The 16916-nt window shown below is 35.2% G+C and overlaps 1 protein-coding gene across 1 annotated transcript in view; it reads left to right on the plus strand.

Annotated features, from left to right (window-relative positions):
* The first annotated feature begins 695 nt into the window (after positions 1 to 695).
* The window catches only part of LOC128554351 (uncharacterized), a 41734-nt gene continuing 25513 nt past the window's right edge, over positions 696 to 16916 (plus strand). The window contains exons 1-4 of the mRNA XM_053535633.1: positions 696 to 823; positions 1059 to 1168; positions 2121 to 2191; positions 9420 to 9767. Coding sequence (XP_053391608.1) covers positions 2131 to 2191; positions 9420 to 9767 — 409 coding nt within the window. The 5' untranslated portion in view covers positions 696 to 823; positions 1059 to 1168; positions 2121 to 2130. The remainder of the gene's footprint in view (positions 824 to 1058; positions 1169 to 2120; positions 2192 to 9419; positions 9768 to 16916) is intronic.

Below are 16916 nucleotides of genomic sequence, written 5' to 3' on the forward strand. Positions count from 1 at the left end.
TAAAGGACATCTGTCTATTTTATTTAAAAAACGTACCCGGGCCAAATGCGAAACTGGCCCCTGCCACTTAATATGAAAGCTTCAGATCTGCATAGGTAGCAGTTGGTAGTTTCCAGCCCCAGATTCGAATTGGCCACGGTCAAAATCTGTCATTAGAGATAAAACCTTGAAGTGAAGGCTGTTTTGATGTTTGAAATATTTGTTGATGTGAGTTTTTTATTAACAAGTTTAAGAATGGTATGTTGCAGAAATTCTGGCAGATGCGAATGTAAGCTTGATGGCATTATTTTCGTATAACTGCTTAAAATGGGTATATACCACTATCAGCATTCAGCTTCTCGTGAACTGTCAAATAACATATAGGCCTCACACATTTGAAAATAGTGAAAAAAGTAATCGGTTGACAGGTATTTTTGTCCAGCTCTGCAAGTAATACTTGAAACCGAGTACTGAATGCATGTGGCCATTTGGCTCTATCATTTCCCCTAACATTTTCAGGCCACCTGGAAAATGGCTAATTTGGGCTGAAATGTCATGTATTTTCGCGAGCTGAAATTATCTTTCAGGTGGCTTGTGGATTTAAAAATTTATGCTTTGTATGAAGTTTACTATATACTTTATTTCTTCTGCAAGTAAGATGTAAACAGGTATCTTTTTATTTTCAGGTCTGCATCTCGTAAGATATCAGAAGCCGTCTGACTTGGCTACATCACTCGGAAGTCCGAAGTATTAGAAAAAACCGGCATCTGCTACCATATTAGTATAAGGCATTTTAGTCTATCCCGATGGCGAGTTGTATACCGGATTTAGAACGTTTACCTGTGTAAGGAGGCATCTCAAAATATTCAATTGATGTAACATGGTGTAAGAGTAACATTGATGCCACGACTTTAAATGTTCGTTTATTTTACACCAATCTGGTGGTTATTATGTTTTTCTGGCTTTGTCATCGCTTAGTTTTTTTAAATTTTAGTATGAAGCTGTACACGTATATGACTTCCCCGAGCATTTGCATTTGAATAATGTTAGATATCAACAGGCAATCGTTTGAACTTCAGACTTGTGCAACATTGTTAACAACAAAGATAAAGGTAAAGCATCATGCAACCTGATGTAGCGTCCGGCTACTCGAGATATTTATAGGAAAGTCATTACGAATCACTCTGAGGTATGATAGTAGTTCATATTTACTGTGGTGATCAAATTTATCTTAAATTTGATTCGAGATATAAAGCTTAACTTTCTTGTTTTATAACTTATTGCGTGACATCACATTTGTCTAATAACATCCAAATGTAACATCAATGTCTCACACTTTATTACACTAACATTTGATTTCTGTAATAGTACAAATGTACACAGTAATGTTCATGCATAAAACCAAGAAATCAAAATCATTCTTTTATTTTCTTTCTTACTGAGTCGGTTTAATTATATAATGCAAATATCGTATTTCTGAGTAATCTTTTTTTAATGAAACGGCATTTTGCCATTTTTGTTTTAACTGTAAATATGTAATTATATGGCTAGTATATTGCCACATTACAAATCCAAAATGACACTTTTTGATGTAGCGGCCATTTGTTATGCTTTCCTCAAATATGCTATACTAGTGTGCGTTAGTAGGTACACATAAACGGTCTGTGACTAGTGTTCTGTAGTTTGATAACCTTTGTGTCTATGCCCTTTTTGCTATGCAAGTCTATGAGTACGGTAACATAACGTTTCAGGTATAATACCCATAATTGCTACCCTACTTTTGTGTTCCTATCATATTATTTCATGTGTTGTTTTTTCACATACTTTTTGGATAAGAACATTTTGTCATTGAAAAATGTACAATGTAACATACGTTTATAAATTGGTATATTATTAAATATAGATATTGATAGATAATTTATATTATAGTCCAGATAGTAACAATTTGGAAATTATATGCAAAGTGCATATTATCGAATTTAAGCATCCATTTGTTTTCATTCCTTTTCTAATTTTATATATTATGATATATTGTCTCGCAATGCATAATTGTTTCTCGGCAAAAATGTTTTTGCAGGTATCTGTAAGGCTTTTGAGAAATACTAATAAAATGCAAATAAAAATATTGTATATTTTTGTAGATAATTAAACATGAAGACATTCTTGATGTTTCAAGCTACGTTCCTTCTTTCATGCATGGATCTGAACACAGGTAAGAGACAATTTGAAGTTCGTATACACGTAAGAAATAGAGATCTTGAAGCACTTTTCACGGATCCTGAATATTAGGAGGTACCAATCAAAGATTCAAAGAAGGAATTTATCAGATTAAAACGATTTAGTTGAACTTATGTTTATCTTTACGTAACATCATTAAGTTGTGTCTTATCGAATTGTTGACTTTATATGATTTTATACGTTCTTTGTAGTGCTCAACACTTGAATTCATATGAGCAAAACTCTTCCATTCTTAGGCAGTTTGAAGGCTACATATGTACAAGTAAGGTAAAAGCACATAGGGGTTTGAATAAAAAATAGAATCAGTCAGTTTTGACAGTCATGATGTAAAACGCTGAAGAGAAGAGAAAAGGCGCTGTATTTAAGGGTATTATTCTGTCAAATATCTAAGCTATGGAAAATGCAGCACGCAAGTTCTGAATAATAGATGTTCTGCATAGATGCCTATGACTTTTTTCAACTTGTGTCCCTATGGTGTTGTGTGTAGAATACTTTCACAGCTTGTAAATGAAATTGAATGATAAAAGATAGAATACGTTGCATGACATCAAGCATCTGTCCGGCTGGCATATAGACCTTTTTACACAGAGCTATTTGCTTAGCAACGGGAAACAATTTTCGCGCATGCGCACTCTACGTAGGGCAAGAGACATGAATGCACAATATAAATTACGTTAGAGGTATATTGTATTTTGATCTATTCGATCAATAATGAGTTTGTTTCATAGTAAATATCCACCGAAATACAAAGGAAAATATATGTAGGTCTTTGCAAACCCACAGCTTTAACTGATTTGCATTATCATTGATGATTTTGGATTAATGAACTATTCATTTGGCAATTTTGATCTCGACAAATTTAGGTTAAGAAAAATGAAAAAATGATATTTTCGATGAATTTATAAAGTAATAACAAAGATTTTGTTTTATTTCCTAACGTGATCTCCCATAACGTACCACGTTGCAATTAGCTTACATGATACTTGAAATATAATTAACAGTGGAAAGTAGTATAGGGGTCGGTTTGGCCCCATGACTGCGCATGCGTGAGAATGACGTCATGCGCGGCGGCCATTTTGAATTCTATTTTAGGATAACATCTTCTTTCTATTTTAAGAATGACTTCACAATGTTATAAAAAGAAACGATCATTATAAATCTATTTTAAGACTGTCATACTGAAAAGGACTAAATGTTCTATGAATAGAAAATGTCTCCCAGAAGTATACGGAGCTGACTCGCATACCTATCTAAGGCATGGTCACGCACATTGAGGGTCAGGTGCTCAGCCCTAGGCGGAGAGACAATATGAAAACAAAATATTACAAGAAAATCAAATAGAATATGAATTATATTTAACCATATAAATTCATTTCAGACCTAAATGAACAAATACATACTTTTAATCAAAACAGATTATATTAAAAAGCAAAGAACATTACTAATCTAATTCGAAATATTTATCACATTAAAACTAAAACATTAAACATTGTTTAAGATAAATACATGCTTAAAAAAGCAAGATTACTTTTTTGTCCACGATGTGTACCCCTCGGCGTCCACTAAGTAAATGACCATGTATCTGTTTTAACAAGAGGTCATTCAAATGAACTCATAGTCTAATTTTAGAATGAACTTTTGACATCGGTGCAACTATTATTAGGTACTTTATACTCATAGCGACGGTCATTAATCAAACAAGTCTTTGATAGTTGAGCTTTGGTATTTATACGTAAATTTGTACCGGATGAAAAAGTCATTAAATTCTCCATTTGGCACTCAGGCGTGAAAGTGCACTTTCTGCCTCTCTGAGTCCATGTGGAAAACTCATTATCTTTTTCGGAATAGCGCTGAAGCGTGATAGGGCACATTCTGCCTCTCCGAATACGCGTGGAAAATTCATTTCCTGACATGGAATTCACGCGTGACAAAGTACTCGATGCCTATCGGAGCAAGTATGGGGAAAACACATTAAATTTCCCGACTTGGAACTCGAGTGTTATTGCCACTTTCATACCATTAATAATATGATGTTAAAGAAGATTTTGATAGTTTTCTAAAATATTTGCCAACATTTTCAATGACCATATAGAGTTTTAGAACCGGTAAGGTACTTTGTAATTGTTAATAGATTGTCTGAGAGGATCCTGAAAACGCTTATCCCAAATCTCACTGATCGCTCTTCTATAATCTCAACTTTTCTACGTTTACCGGGAGATACCTCGATCAAAGATCGTTTCTTTACAAAGCTTGTGTCATTATTCCTATTTTCTGTTTCATCATCACTATCATCATCATCATCATGGTCATCATAATCCTCCTCCTCATCTTCATCTTTGTCATCATTTTTGTCAGATAAGCATCCCTCTCCATTGAAATAGTCTTCTGGTTTATATTCATCATCTGTTCGTTTTCTCTTTTTTGGATTGTTCGCCTCGAAAATGTTATCACGTAAACGGTGTTGTTCTGGGGTGATCGATTTTAAGTCTATTACCAAATAACCACGCGGTCTTGATGTCGCTCATTCAAACCGTTTCATAAAGATGTTCCTAGACGAAGGGTAAATTCTTCTTGCAAATATAGCTGCTTGTTGTCTGTCAATAGGATTATTAAATAGCACCAGATACTGCGTATACAAAGCGATATCCCTACAAGCTTTACCTTGAGAGAACAAATTTTGGATGAGATATATGACAGATATGTTCTTGCGGTGACGGCCCTTGGTAATGAGATCAGCAATTCTTTGATCGCATTTAGCTTCAGTCATCAAGTCGTCAAAGACCAGCAGGTTCCTTTGATTAACATTTATATATTGAGAATCATCAAGTAGTCTGGAATACCGTGTACAAATTCGACCCCAGGGATTTCACGCTGAATCTTATCATACAATGGTTGTCATTGTCCAAAACACCATATGATACGCTGAGGCTGAGGTCTTTCAAGATTTGATGTTAACAGTTTTCTTGTCCATTCAGTTTTCCCACTACCACTTGGTCTTGAAACGACCATGAAAATGGATGTTAAAACGTTGTTTCTCTTGACATGTCCCATGTTTGTAATGGCGGTGAAAAACTGCCAGTGGCTTCGTCATTTCCGTGGACATAACGTTGATGTCAATCCTCACTCAATGCATGTTGTCAATCCTAGAGATTGACTGATGGCAAACAGGACACTGATGCATTTGTGAAACCGATGTAAGTTATATCTTTTATCAAAAAACACTGCTTTATTCTGTTCTGTTAGCCATTCTTAAGCTTTCTTCGGGCAGAGGAGAAGGAAGAGGAGGAGAAGTGGTGGAGGAGGAGGAGTGGAGGTGGTGGAGGAGGAGGAAGAGGAGTGGAGGAGGAGATGCAGGAGGAGGTAGTGGGGGAGGAGGAGGAGGAAGAGTGGAGGATGAGGAGGAGGAGGAGGAGGAGTGGAGGGGGTGGAGTGGAGGAGGAGGAGGTAGTGGAGGAGGAGGAGTTGAGGAGGAGGAGGTGGAGGAGTAAAAGAATGGAGTAGAAGGAGGAGGTGTTGTTGGTATATACAGTAGCTCATAACACCTTCAGTCATAGTTAAACTGACTTTTGACTTAACTTATACGACTTATAAATGACTTATGCGTGTGATCCTTGAGTGACCAATCAGCATGCGTCATATCACTAGCCAATCAGAGCATTGCTATAAGCTATACTGACTAATCAGAACGTTGCTTTGGCTCTATTTATTATACTTCTCCCTGTAAATTCATTCACTGCCATTTAGGATATCAAAGTGTAAGGATCGAGTAAGCTTACCTTGATGTATTTCTCGCATGAGTGATTTGACTTCCGGTTTAAGTTTGTTGCCTTATAGTACTTATCAAGACCTTTGGTTAGATACCCTACATGCCTAGTTGTAGTTCAATTATGAAGGAGTTAGCCGGGTTTTAACGCTTGAGTGATTTTGGCTCATTATTCGGTTCCATTTGAAAATACAATTATCAAAGTATAAATGTTCCGAATCTTCTTGGGGAGACCTTTCCAAATATACCTCACTTGACCAGGTTCGAGTCTAGGAACGCTTAAAAAATGTGAATTTACGCATGATTGATTTCACTTCCGGTTTGAGTATACCAACTTATAGTACTCGTCCAGCCCTTTAGTTAGATACCCAACATGCCTAGGTTATCTTTAATAATAAAGGCACGAAGCCGGGTGTTTCCGGATGAATGATTCCGGTTTTAAACTCAATATCTGGAAAACGGATAGAGATAGATCCATAATAGCATATATTTTCGGAACCTACTTGAAAAGATCTTTCTAACGGTACAGGTCCTGAGCCTGTACGATGACTTTTGAAATTTAATGACTTCATTTCCGGTTGGCACCTAGGTTATGCTAAAGTGTACCCTATAGGCTTTTCAAAAATGTCAGATATCAAAAATGTAAAAATGGACCATAAAACATCTTATTTTTGATGATATATAAGCAGCCTTCTCAAAAAGTATCTTACCGGTTCTAAAACTCTAGATGGTCATTGAAAATGTTGGCAAATATTTTAGAAAACTATCAAAATCTTCTTTAACATCATATGATTGATGGTATGAAAGAGGCACTAACACCCGAGGTCCAAGTCGGGAAATTAAATGTGTTTTCCCTATACTTGCTCCGATATGCATCGAGTATTTTGTCACGCGTGAATTCCAAGTCAGGAAACTTAATGAGTTTTCCACGTGTATTCAAAGAGGCAGAAGTGCCCTATCACGCTTCAGCGCTATTCCGAAAAATATAATGAGTTTTCCGCATGGACTCACAGAGGCAGAAAGCGCCCTTTCACGCCTGAGTGCCAAATGGAGAATTTAATGACTTTTTCATCCGGTACAAATTTACGTATGAATACCAAAGCTCAACCATCAAAGACTTGTTTGCTATGAGTATGTAGTACCTAATAATAGTTGCACCGATGTCAAAAGTTCATTCTAAAAGATTAGTAATGTTCTTTGCTTTTTAATATAATCTGTTTTGATTAAAAGTATGTATTTGATCATTTAGGTCTGAAATTAATTTATACGGTTAGATATAATTCATATTTGATTTTCTTGTAATATTTTGTTTTCATATTATCTCTCCGTCTAGGGCTGAGCACCTGACCCTCAATGTGCGCGACCATGCCCTAGATAGGTATGTGAGTCAGCTCCGTATACTTCTGGAAGACATTTTCTATTCATAGAACATTTAGTCCTTTTCAGTATAACAGTCTTAAGATAGATTTATAATGATCGGTTTTTTTTATAACATTGTAAAGTCATTCTTTAAATAGAAAGTTGATGTCACTCTAAAAATAGAATTCAATATGGCCGCCGCGCATGACATCATTCTCACGCATGCGCAGTCGTAGGGCCAAACCGATCCCTATACTACTTTTGGAAGTTGAAAATGAAATGTTTAATTAATAAAGTTAAGCCTTTTGTTTTATATCCAATTATACTCAAACGGGGATCAATTCATTCAGTATTCAAAAAAAAAAATGATCATCTTAAAATTGTTATTTTTATTTTAATTGTTTCTTCGAATTTGAAAGTTTTTATTTGGCATTATCAAAGTGGTTCGAATGCTGAAAGCAGCGGTCAGATTTAATAGATAGGGGGCGGGTAGCGGGGAGGGGTGTTCTATACTTACATTCTTTATCTGTTCTATTCTTTACGAAATTCAAGTTTATCATAATAATTCTACTAATTCACGGATAATGACTTTTTGCGCGATACATTTTCGATATGAAAATGATCCAGCATGTAAACATAAGAAATAAAAAAAAAATAGAGATTTATATTAGGTATTTTCCTTCAGTGTGTAGGTATAGTCCTTGATTTGATTAATATTTTACGAATATATATTTTTTGTAACTACACTTTCATCGTTTTTAAAGGAAATGTCCACTAAAGTTCCAAAGCATATTCTTATAGATTTTGAAATACTAGATATACACGTGAAATGGGTTTTTTTTATTCACAAAACAGCTCCGCCACGTGATATATTAATCTGAGTGCGTTCTTTTAATGGCATTGATGACCGAAGGCATTAATGTATCACATCAAAGCCATCTTATTTGCTTCAGTAACCTTTATGGTCCGCTCTAAATAGGGGACACTCTCGAAATTAACTTACGGTCTTGATTACCCAGGTGACCTATGTATTATCATGCCAATTGCATAATAGTTACGCAATGATTTCCGGTATATCACTTAAAACAGCAACTTCAGTGGCATGGAGCCGCGACCCCAAAGTATGTAGATATCATTTAAGGCGGAGAAAAATATATAAACTATTTGAAGTTGTGGGAAAAATAGATATAATGAAAAATATGAAATTTTTAAATGTAAGGAACAAGTTTTATATTTGTATGATGTGTGGAAGTCTGGAAATGCTTGTTCTTTTCTGACGAAACTAAGAATAAAGCAGGCTTTTCAGGTAAGATATGATTAATTAACATACATGTCTTTAATCAAAGTATACTGTATAATAAATTACTTGACTGAAATTATCTTTATCATGGCAAAACAATTCGTAATATAATGATAATTTTATGTAGATTTTCTTATCGTTGAGAGTTCTTTTGCCACACGTAAAGAGCGCATGCGCGTTAAAATCAAAACATCCGCGGATTAGCATAGCAAGCAATAACTTGTGTAAAAACATCTATAATCATTATTGGTATGCTTTGTATACTAATGCATTTAGTTCACAAGAAAATAAACAGCAGCATGGCGCTTATTTGATGCTTTCTCCAGTCGGTGTCATATATAAATTATATAAATTAAGTTCTACAATTTCCAATGAAAGTTGTTCTTCGAAGCTAATTGGAATTATTTTGTGTGCAAATACGATGTAAATAATCATCAGCTGGAAAGCATTTCCATCCAGCAGAGGTTTGCAGTTATCCCGAGACGAACCAGGCAGACCATTGGTTAATGCTGTATCAGTTAACAAAACCGTTGCCATTTATTTGTTGTCTTTTTAACTTTCGCGTTTTCTGAACCTTGGTTTTATTCTAAGTTGTACATATACATGACGTGTAGATATTACTAACGATCTAACAAACATGCAGAACTGCTATAAATGCATTTACTATATCAGCGTTGGCTGAAAGAATGGGCTTCTTTTCGGTGCGGTGATAGTATTAATTTTCTAAAGTGAACCTCAAGCAAAGATACATTTTTTGTATTAACACTGCTTTCATTCCAGGTGCGGTACTTTCTCTTACTGTAATCAGTCCTCTAGGTGATACAACAATAAATGATCTTGATATACCCACAGACTTTGTGTGCAATGCCGAAGCCACTTTGTTATGTGAAATTAAACCATATATTGATGACTCCGTGACTTGGCAAATAAATGGGAAAACATACGCAGTGTGCGTTTTGCAGAATTGTGTCATATACCCGCCCTTTCCAGAAAACCACAATTTTTCTTTGGACGTGGCAAGCGGAGTTTTCAATTTAACTGTGGATCCGGTTACCAATTGCACAAACTACAATATTTACAAATGCGATGATGGCATTACTGCAAGATCAGTTGAAGCACAAGTGAAAGGTAATTATAATAAGTAGAAACAAGGTGTCCACAGGTGTTGACGTTTGCATTTATATCAATGTGACGTATAACCGTTTATGAAAATTTATTTTTATTACATTTAGAAAATGCAAGGGGCGTTCAATAAATAATGATACTCTGAGTGTAGTTCCGTAATCGATGGTCATTTTGAATACGATTTTCATCACATTATAGAGCAAAATGCTATATGAATGATAAAAATCGGTAGATTCAAAGTAAAGCTATTATCATTTGAGAGAGGTGTACTAAGGTATAATAGATCATAATGGAAAATAACTATAACTTAGGTTTGTCCTGGGCCTCCAGGGTCTCAGAGTAATAGAATAACTTGTAAAATCACAAATTCTATCATTTTTCTCCGAGATACAGCAATTTATGGCGAGTTTGAGTTACTAGCATTTAGATGTGACCTGTCGCTTTTATTTTTAGATTTGGATTTTCCAGACTGTTCCATTTATTAAATAAGGGTTTGAAAGATATTTGACTTTTTAAAACTATAAATATATTTCAAACTGTATACAGATCGAAATTGCACCGGTAGCTCTGTTGGTAGAAATCAGGAATCTTGCTTTCATCATTGTAGGGATAATACACGTTTTTTTGTGTATTAACGTCTGCAGAAGCCCGCGGGATTGTTTGTGACCGAGACCGGAGGTCGAGGTCACAAACATATCCCAAGGGCTTCTGCAGGCGTTAATACACAAAACAAACGTGTATTGTCGCTATTCTTGCATAAAAAAACATTACACGACGACTAAATGCATTGCTTTCATATGTGATGACTTGACGATTCCGGTACATTTTTTATTTACCATTCTTGTTGTTCTTGGAAACGGTAAACATGTTTTAAATATCCATAACCGGGGCACACATAACAACAACACTACTAAAAGCGTGATTTGAAGGTTTTTGAGCATCTTATTTTTATTTTTAGTTATTACAAACGTTACATTACACATAATTTTGCATATAACTAAAAAATTTGATAAACAGGAACACAATTATTTTAAGAATAACAACTTTACATTCGAATTATTTTGAGTACGAACAAACAGAGTACGGATGAGTACGAAGCTAGTGACTAGCTTTCGAGGTTTATTATATGAATTCTGCGAACAATCAGGTAAAAACAAAACGACTGATACTAACAAAAATCATTAATATAATACCTAAAAATGGGCAATAGCGCAAGTTACACGCGATACTTATTTATTCACAGTTATTTACAATAACTGAACAGACGCTTTGTAAAGGGAGTAAACTCTAAGAGAAGCTAGTGCGTACATTGATGGTGGCAGTACGTTTGGGGTTAGAAACTGATACAGCTAAACATACTATGTGAGTATGGATTACATTGTATCTATAATGCTACAAGACGAGGTTATTATGGAAGAAACAAGATGCCGATGCCAAATATCAGTCTGCGCAGAAATACATACATACGGCCCTGGCAAAGCATTTCAAAAATAAAAATCATGTATTAACAGCACGTGAATTGCCTTGTTTGCACACGATTTTTCTCCCGTTTATACATGGGCGGATCCAGTGAAAAAAGTAGTTTTTATGCAAGAATTCAATTTCATTTTTAATTTCATTCATACAATTTCAATACGTCATTCACAATAGCTTTTGAATTAGAAGTAAGAGCCTTTGTCTTTGCTGATTTTGAAAGTGCCATTTTCCTTGCCAAACTGGGTATGGCTATTTTCTCAATGTGGCATAGTGTTTAATATGCAAACGATAAAACAATGTTGTCCTCGTGAAGTCCGTGCACTCTCGTACAAGAACACACCATGTTGAATAATTCGAAATCAAGAAGATATTTGAAAAACCTATGCTATATGCTAAAATAGCAAAATGATACAAGTAATTCGATTCAAATACATATTATTTAACATTATTATCACTTTAAAATGTATGCTACCAAAATATATAATGAAAAGAAAAGTGAAAAAGAAAAATCATTGATCTCCGTTAGAATTCGAACTCACGAAAGAGCCAAAGAGTCGACACACATACGCATTTGCAGAGATTAAAATTTAAACTTACAGGTTGTGCGTAAGCGACCATAAAAGGCAGTAGAAGCATGAGAAGTCCATGCATGTCATTTACAGTGCACGCCTGATCGACTCCGTAAATAACATTATCACTGTAAAATTTTAACACTCAATTTTGCATAGGTCTCGAGATATGACGGAAAATGAAACGGTGCATACTCTTCTGTCTAATGGAGAATGCTTCATGAAACTGGACAATTTATTCTTCGTGATATATTTTATAACATTTCCGGACGTGACTGAAATAAGATTAACAGTTTTACAGTGCACGTCTGATTGACTCCGTAAATAACATTATCACTGTAAAATTCTAACACTCAGTTTTGCATAGGTCTCGAGATTTGACGGAAAATGAAACTGTGCATACTCTTCTGTCTAGATGGAGAATGCTTCATGAAACTGGACATTTTATTGTTCGTGATATATTTTACAACATTTCCGGACGTGTTTGAAATACGATTAACAGTTTAAACATATTTTAAAGGCATTTTAAGTAGTGTAAATGGATGGAAAACTGGTCAAAGCACATTTCTCGTTTACTGAAAAATGTTTTAATTTTGCTGAATATCGTTAATCCCTATCGAATTCACGGTTAACATTTTTATTCCTTCAAATTTTATTGTATATTTTGCACTGCACAAAGTTTTGTCGGTTTATGCCATTTGTCAGTTTTCAAAATTATACTGACTTAACATCCACAAGTAAATGACAACATCTTCTTGTGAATCAGATGTGGAAGACGAGAGCGATTTTAAACTAAATAATGTTAATTCAAATCGTTATCATGTCACACGAACTGCAAACCTCTTAAAGATAGAAGGTTTTCATATCTTCTCAATGGTGTGCGCGCAGTTTTTTAGGACATTTCGTTGTGTCGTCTTGTCGCGCCTGATCAGGGTATATCACCTCTGTTTGGATTATTTTGCCCGGATCAGGGAAATACAAGAACACTAGAAAGAACACACAAGTTTCAGTATCAGCTCTCTAGAAAATTGGTAACATTTACATGTTATATAGATTATATTATTAGGTTACCTATATATCAAAAAGTAGTAACACGCGTGCGTAGAATTTTATCTGTTTTCCCTGTGTAAAATAGCTGAACTTTTATACATTTATTTTATCATGCTGGTATGAGTTTTTGCACATTCTTATTAAAAAGTTACCAAAACTTCAGTGTTTTCTATTGTTCCTATGTTATCACTGTTACAACGATCGGTGTATATCATTCATATCGATTGAAATATATACTCGGAGAAATGCCAAGCCTGCTAAGACTATTTAAAGACCTAAATAAGTTCTTCAAATATGTAAAAGAAACCTAGAATACCATTCGCATCAAATTCTGATCAGTTGACTAGACACACATTGCAGCCCTCAGAAAGAGACTATAATCTTCTCAATGTTTCCCAAATGTGCATGGATTTTTCATTCAATACAAATGTCATGTCCTGATTCCTGACAAATATATTTACAGGTGCCTAGAAAGTTGAGCATTTTGATATATTAGTAGTATCTGATAAGTTCTGGCACACATTGTTCTTGTTCCTTATTGTAATTATTTGTTTTTAATCATACATACGTGTTACAAACGTTTTACAAATCCGAAACCAATCTGGACTATTTAAAACAAAGAAACATGTAGGTAAGTAAGTTATCATTCGAACAATAACTATTACTTATTGCGTTTTACATTTTACAACACAACTAAAACATCTAAACCCGAGAATTAAAAAATTAGTATCAACTTCAAATAAAAGAATTTTTTCAACGATGAACATCACACCTGACAAAATAGCAGAGGCTTATTGTACTCATCTTATCGTTTTTCGGATAAAATATACACATTCCATTTAAAACTGTTATCATTTTTTTTTTGTTTTAGTTTTTAAATGTTTATGTAAAGATGCTGGTTTGTTTTTAATTGTTTAAACTGAAAATTGAGCTACAGTTCTAATTGTTGAATAGTAGAATCAAGGACTTATTACAATCTCATTATTCTATATCTACGTTAATTTGCAACACGTGACCGTACAATATAATTATTACCTTATTCACACCCTATAAACGTCTGTATTCCCCCTCTTCCTCTTGCGAGTGATTCAAACAATAAACTTACAGCTAAAAGTTGAAAAACAGCATTTTAAAGTGGCTGATTTGCTTTGAAGGTATGTATATTTACATTTTATTGGAAGCTAAACATGATTTGTTTCTGTATATAATGTGTTAGTCTGATGACAGGTTGAATTATAGCAATAAACTCGATTGATCACTGATTTTGTCCAGACATTGTACATTGTCGGCGTCAAAAGTTCTTATTTTCTTGCTAGAAGAATGACCTACATGTAAATTCCACTGTTTCATGAATAAAGAAACAATACTAGTTCGGTAAAATAAAATAAAATCATTGATAAATTCTCCAATTTGTTTATAACCGTAAATGAAAGAAGATTCGGTGTTATTTCCTGACTGTATGCACGCTTGCTTAATTACTGTACAAGTGCTTGCGAGTTTGGTAAAAAGACTGTATGCCTGTTTGTGAGTGATTTCGTTATAAAATATCGGCGTTTCCTATGCTCCTGTAGTATTTCTTCATATTTAGAACTCGCAAACAATGTTTGAAGGAGGGTGGTATAAAACAGTCACCATGCGGTCTGTCTGTTCGATCTGTTTGTATATGTGTCCTCATATATTTGATCGTGCATTTACTTCTATGTTATTGCACCTACCTCTCTCAAAGTTTACATACAAACATCGGCCATATGTAGTTAATGTCCATCTTATTATTTTCCTTTTTTCTTTTTAAAGTGACACTTAAAGGTAAAAATATGGTCTGTTTTTCGTGTCAGTGCCATAACTTCTTTAAGCATTAAGTGATTTTGAAAAAACTTGGCACAAATGTTATCCATCAGGAGACCGTAATGCGACGATGTGTCGCATACAAGACTATATTTTCTAGAATTTCACACTATTGAAATCAATATATAATCGCAACTGCAATTAATAAGGTGTGAAAATATGAACAGTAAATGGGGTGATTTGGAGTGAAACGGTGCCAGATAGATTGAATCCACTTATCGTTTGTGGATGGCTTTCTTGACAGCGTTGCACAGTAAACAGCTCTATTTTAGTTTTGTCTTTGTATTTCCCATAAACACATGAACTTTAACATGAAACTTGTCTTATTTTACTGAAAATACATTCTGCGAATGAAATAAGTCCCCATTTTACAAGCAGAAGTGCCATTAGAGGGAAAATGAGGGTTTATTACCTCCCCTGAGCAAGAAGTGCTCAAGGTGAGCTTTTGTGATCACCCTGTGTCCGTCGTTGTCGTCTGTCGTCAACAATTTGACGGTTAACACTGAGAGGTCACACTTTTGGTCCAGTCTTAATGAAACTTGGTCAGAATGTTACCCTCAATAGCATCTTGGACGAGTTCGATATTGGGTCATCTGAGCTCAAAAACTTGGTCACCAGGTCAAGTCAAAGGAAAAGGTTGTTAACAGTCTGGAGATCGCAATTTGGTCCAATCAAAATGTAACTTGGTCCGAATATTACCCTCAATAAAATCTTGGTCCAGTTCGACATTGGGTCATCTGGGTTCAAAAACTAGGTCACCAGGTCAAATCAAAGGAAAACCTAGTTAACACTCTAGAGGCCACATTTGTGACCATTTATTAATGAAACTTTTTTCAAAATGTGTTTTTGATGAAATTTAGGTCGAGTTCAAATCTGGGTCAGATGGTTCAAAAACTTGGTCACCAAGTCAAATCAAAGAAAAAGTAAGTTAACATTCTAGAGGCCACATTTATGACCATATCGTAATGAAACTTTGTCAGAATATTGATCTTGATAATCTATAGGTGACGTTTAAAGCTTAGTCAATTGGGGTCAAAAACTAGGTCACCGGATAAAATCAAAGGAAAAGCCTGTTAACTCTCTATCGGCCATAAATATGGCAATATCTCTAATGCCTACCAACGACTACCTGCTGTGATTTGGTAATCATTTCTCATACATTCATACTTACCAAATAACATACAGCTTTCGATATAAATGTCGGAATTTGCCGGTCATACTGAAACAAAGACGAGGTACAACTCACGCCATTTTTAAAACAACGGAAGTGGATTGAGCAAGGCATAGCAATGAAAACGGCCAAATCCGCAAGGACAGATTCCCGGCGTGTGTGCGTTATCACTATCAAATGTAAATTATTTCTAGGTAAATCTTGACAGGTAGTAAACACGATGGCTGTTCTATTCGCGCACGGTATTTGTAACGATAATATGTTTATGTTATTATTGAGGAAGGGGGAATCGGGTATTCGTGACAAAATAATTGTACTACTTTTGGAACTTGTTGACTGACTTACCATGAAGTAAACTCTGAATTACTAATAAGGACTTAATCGATTTTTTAATCCCCCGCCGTGGCGGAGGGATTATAGGAATGGTCTGCGTCCGTCCTTCCGTCCTTCCGTCCGTAACAAAATCGTGTCCGGTCCATATCTCCTAAACCCCTTGAAGGATTTTCATGAAACTTGGGTCAAATGATCACCTCATCAAGACGATGTGCAGAACCCATAAGTCAGCCTTGTCGGTTCAAGGTCAAGGTCACAACTCAAGGTCAAACGTTTGAGCCTGCCATTTTGTGTCCGCTCTTTATCTCATAAACCCCTTGAAGGAATTTTATAAAACTTGGGTCAAATGATTACCTCATCAAGATGATGTGCAGAACCCATGAGTCAGCCATGCCGGCTCAAGGTCAAGGTCACAACTTAGGGTCAAAGGTTTTGAGCCTTCCATTTTGTGTCCGCTCTATATCTTCTAAACTCCTTGAAGGACTTTCATGAAACTTGGGTCAAATAATCACCTCATCAAGACGATGTGCAGAACCCATAAGTCAGCCTTGTCGGCTCAAGGTCAAGGTCACAACTCAAGGTCAAATGTTTGAGCCTTCCATTTTGTGTCCGCTCTATATCTCCTAAACCCCTTGAAGGAATTTTATCAAACTTGGGTCAGATGATCACCTCATCAAGACGATGTGCAGAACCTATGAGTCAGTCATA

This window comes from Mercenaria mercenaria, unplaced genomic scaffold, assembly GCF_021730395.1.
Source record: "Mercenaria mercenaria strain notata unplaced genomic scaffold, MADL_Memer_1 contig_4962, whole genome shotgun sequence".
In the NCBI taxonomy this organism is placed as follows: Eukaryota; Metazoa; Mollusca; class Bivalvia; order Venerida; family Veneridae; genus Mercenaria; species Mercenaria mercenaria.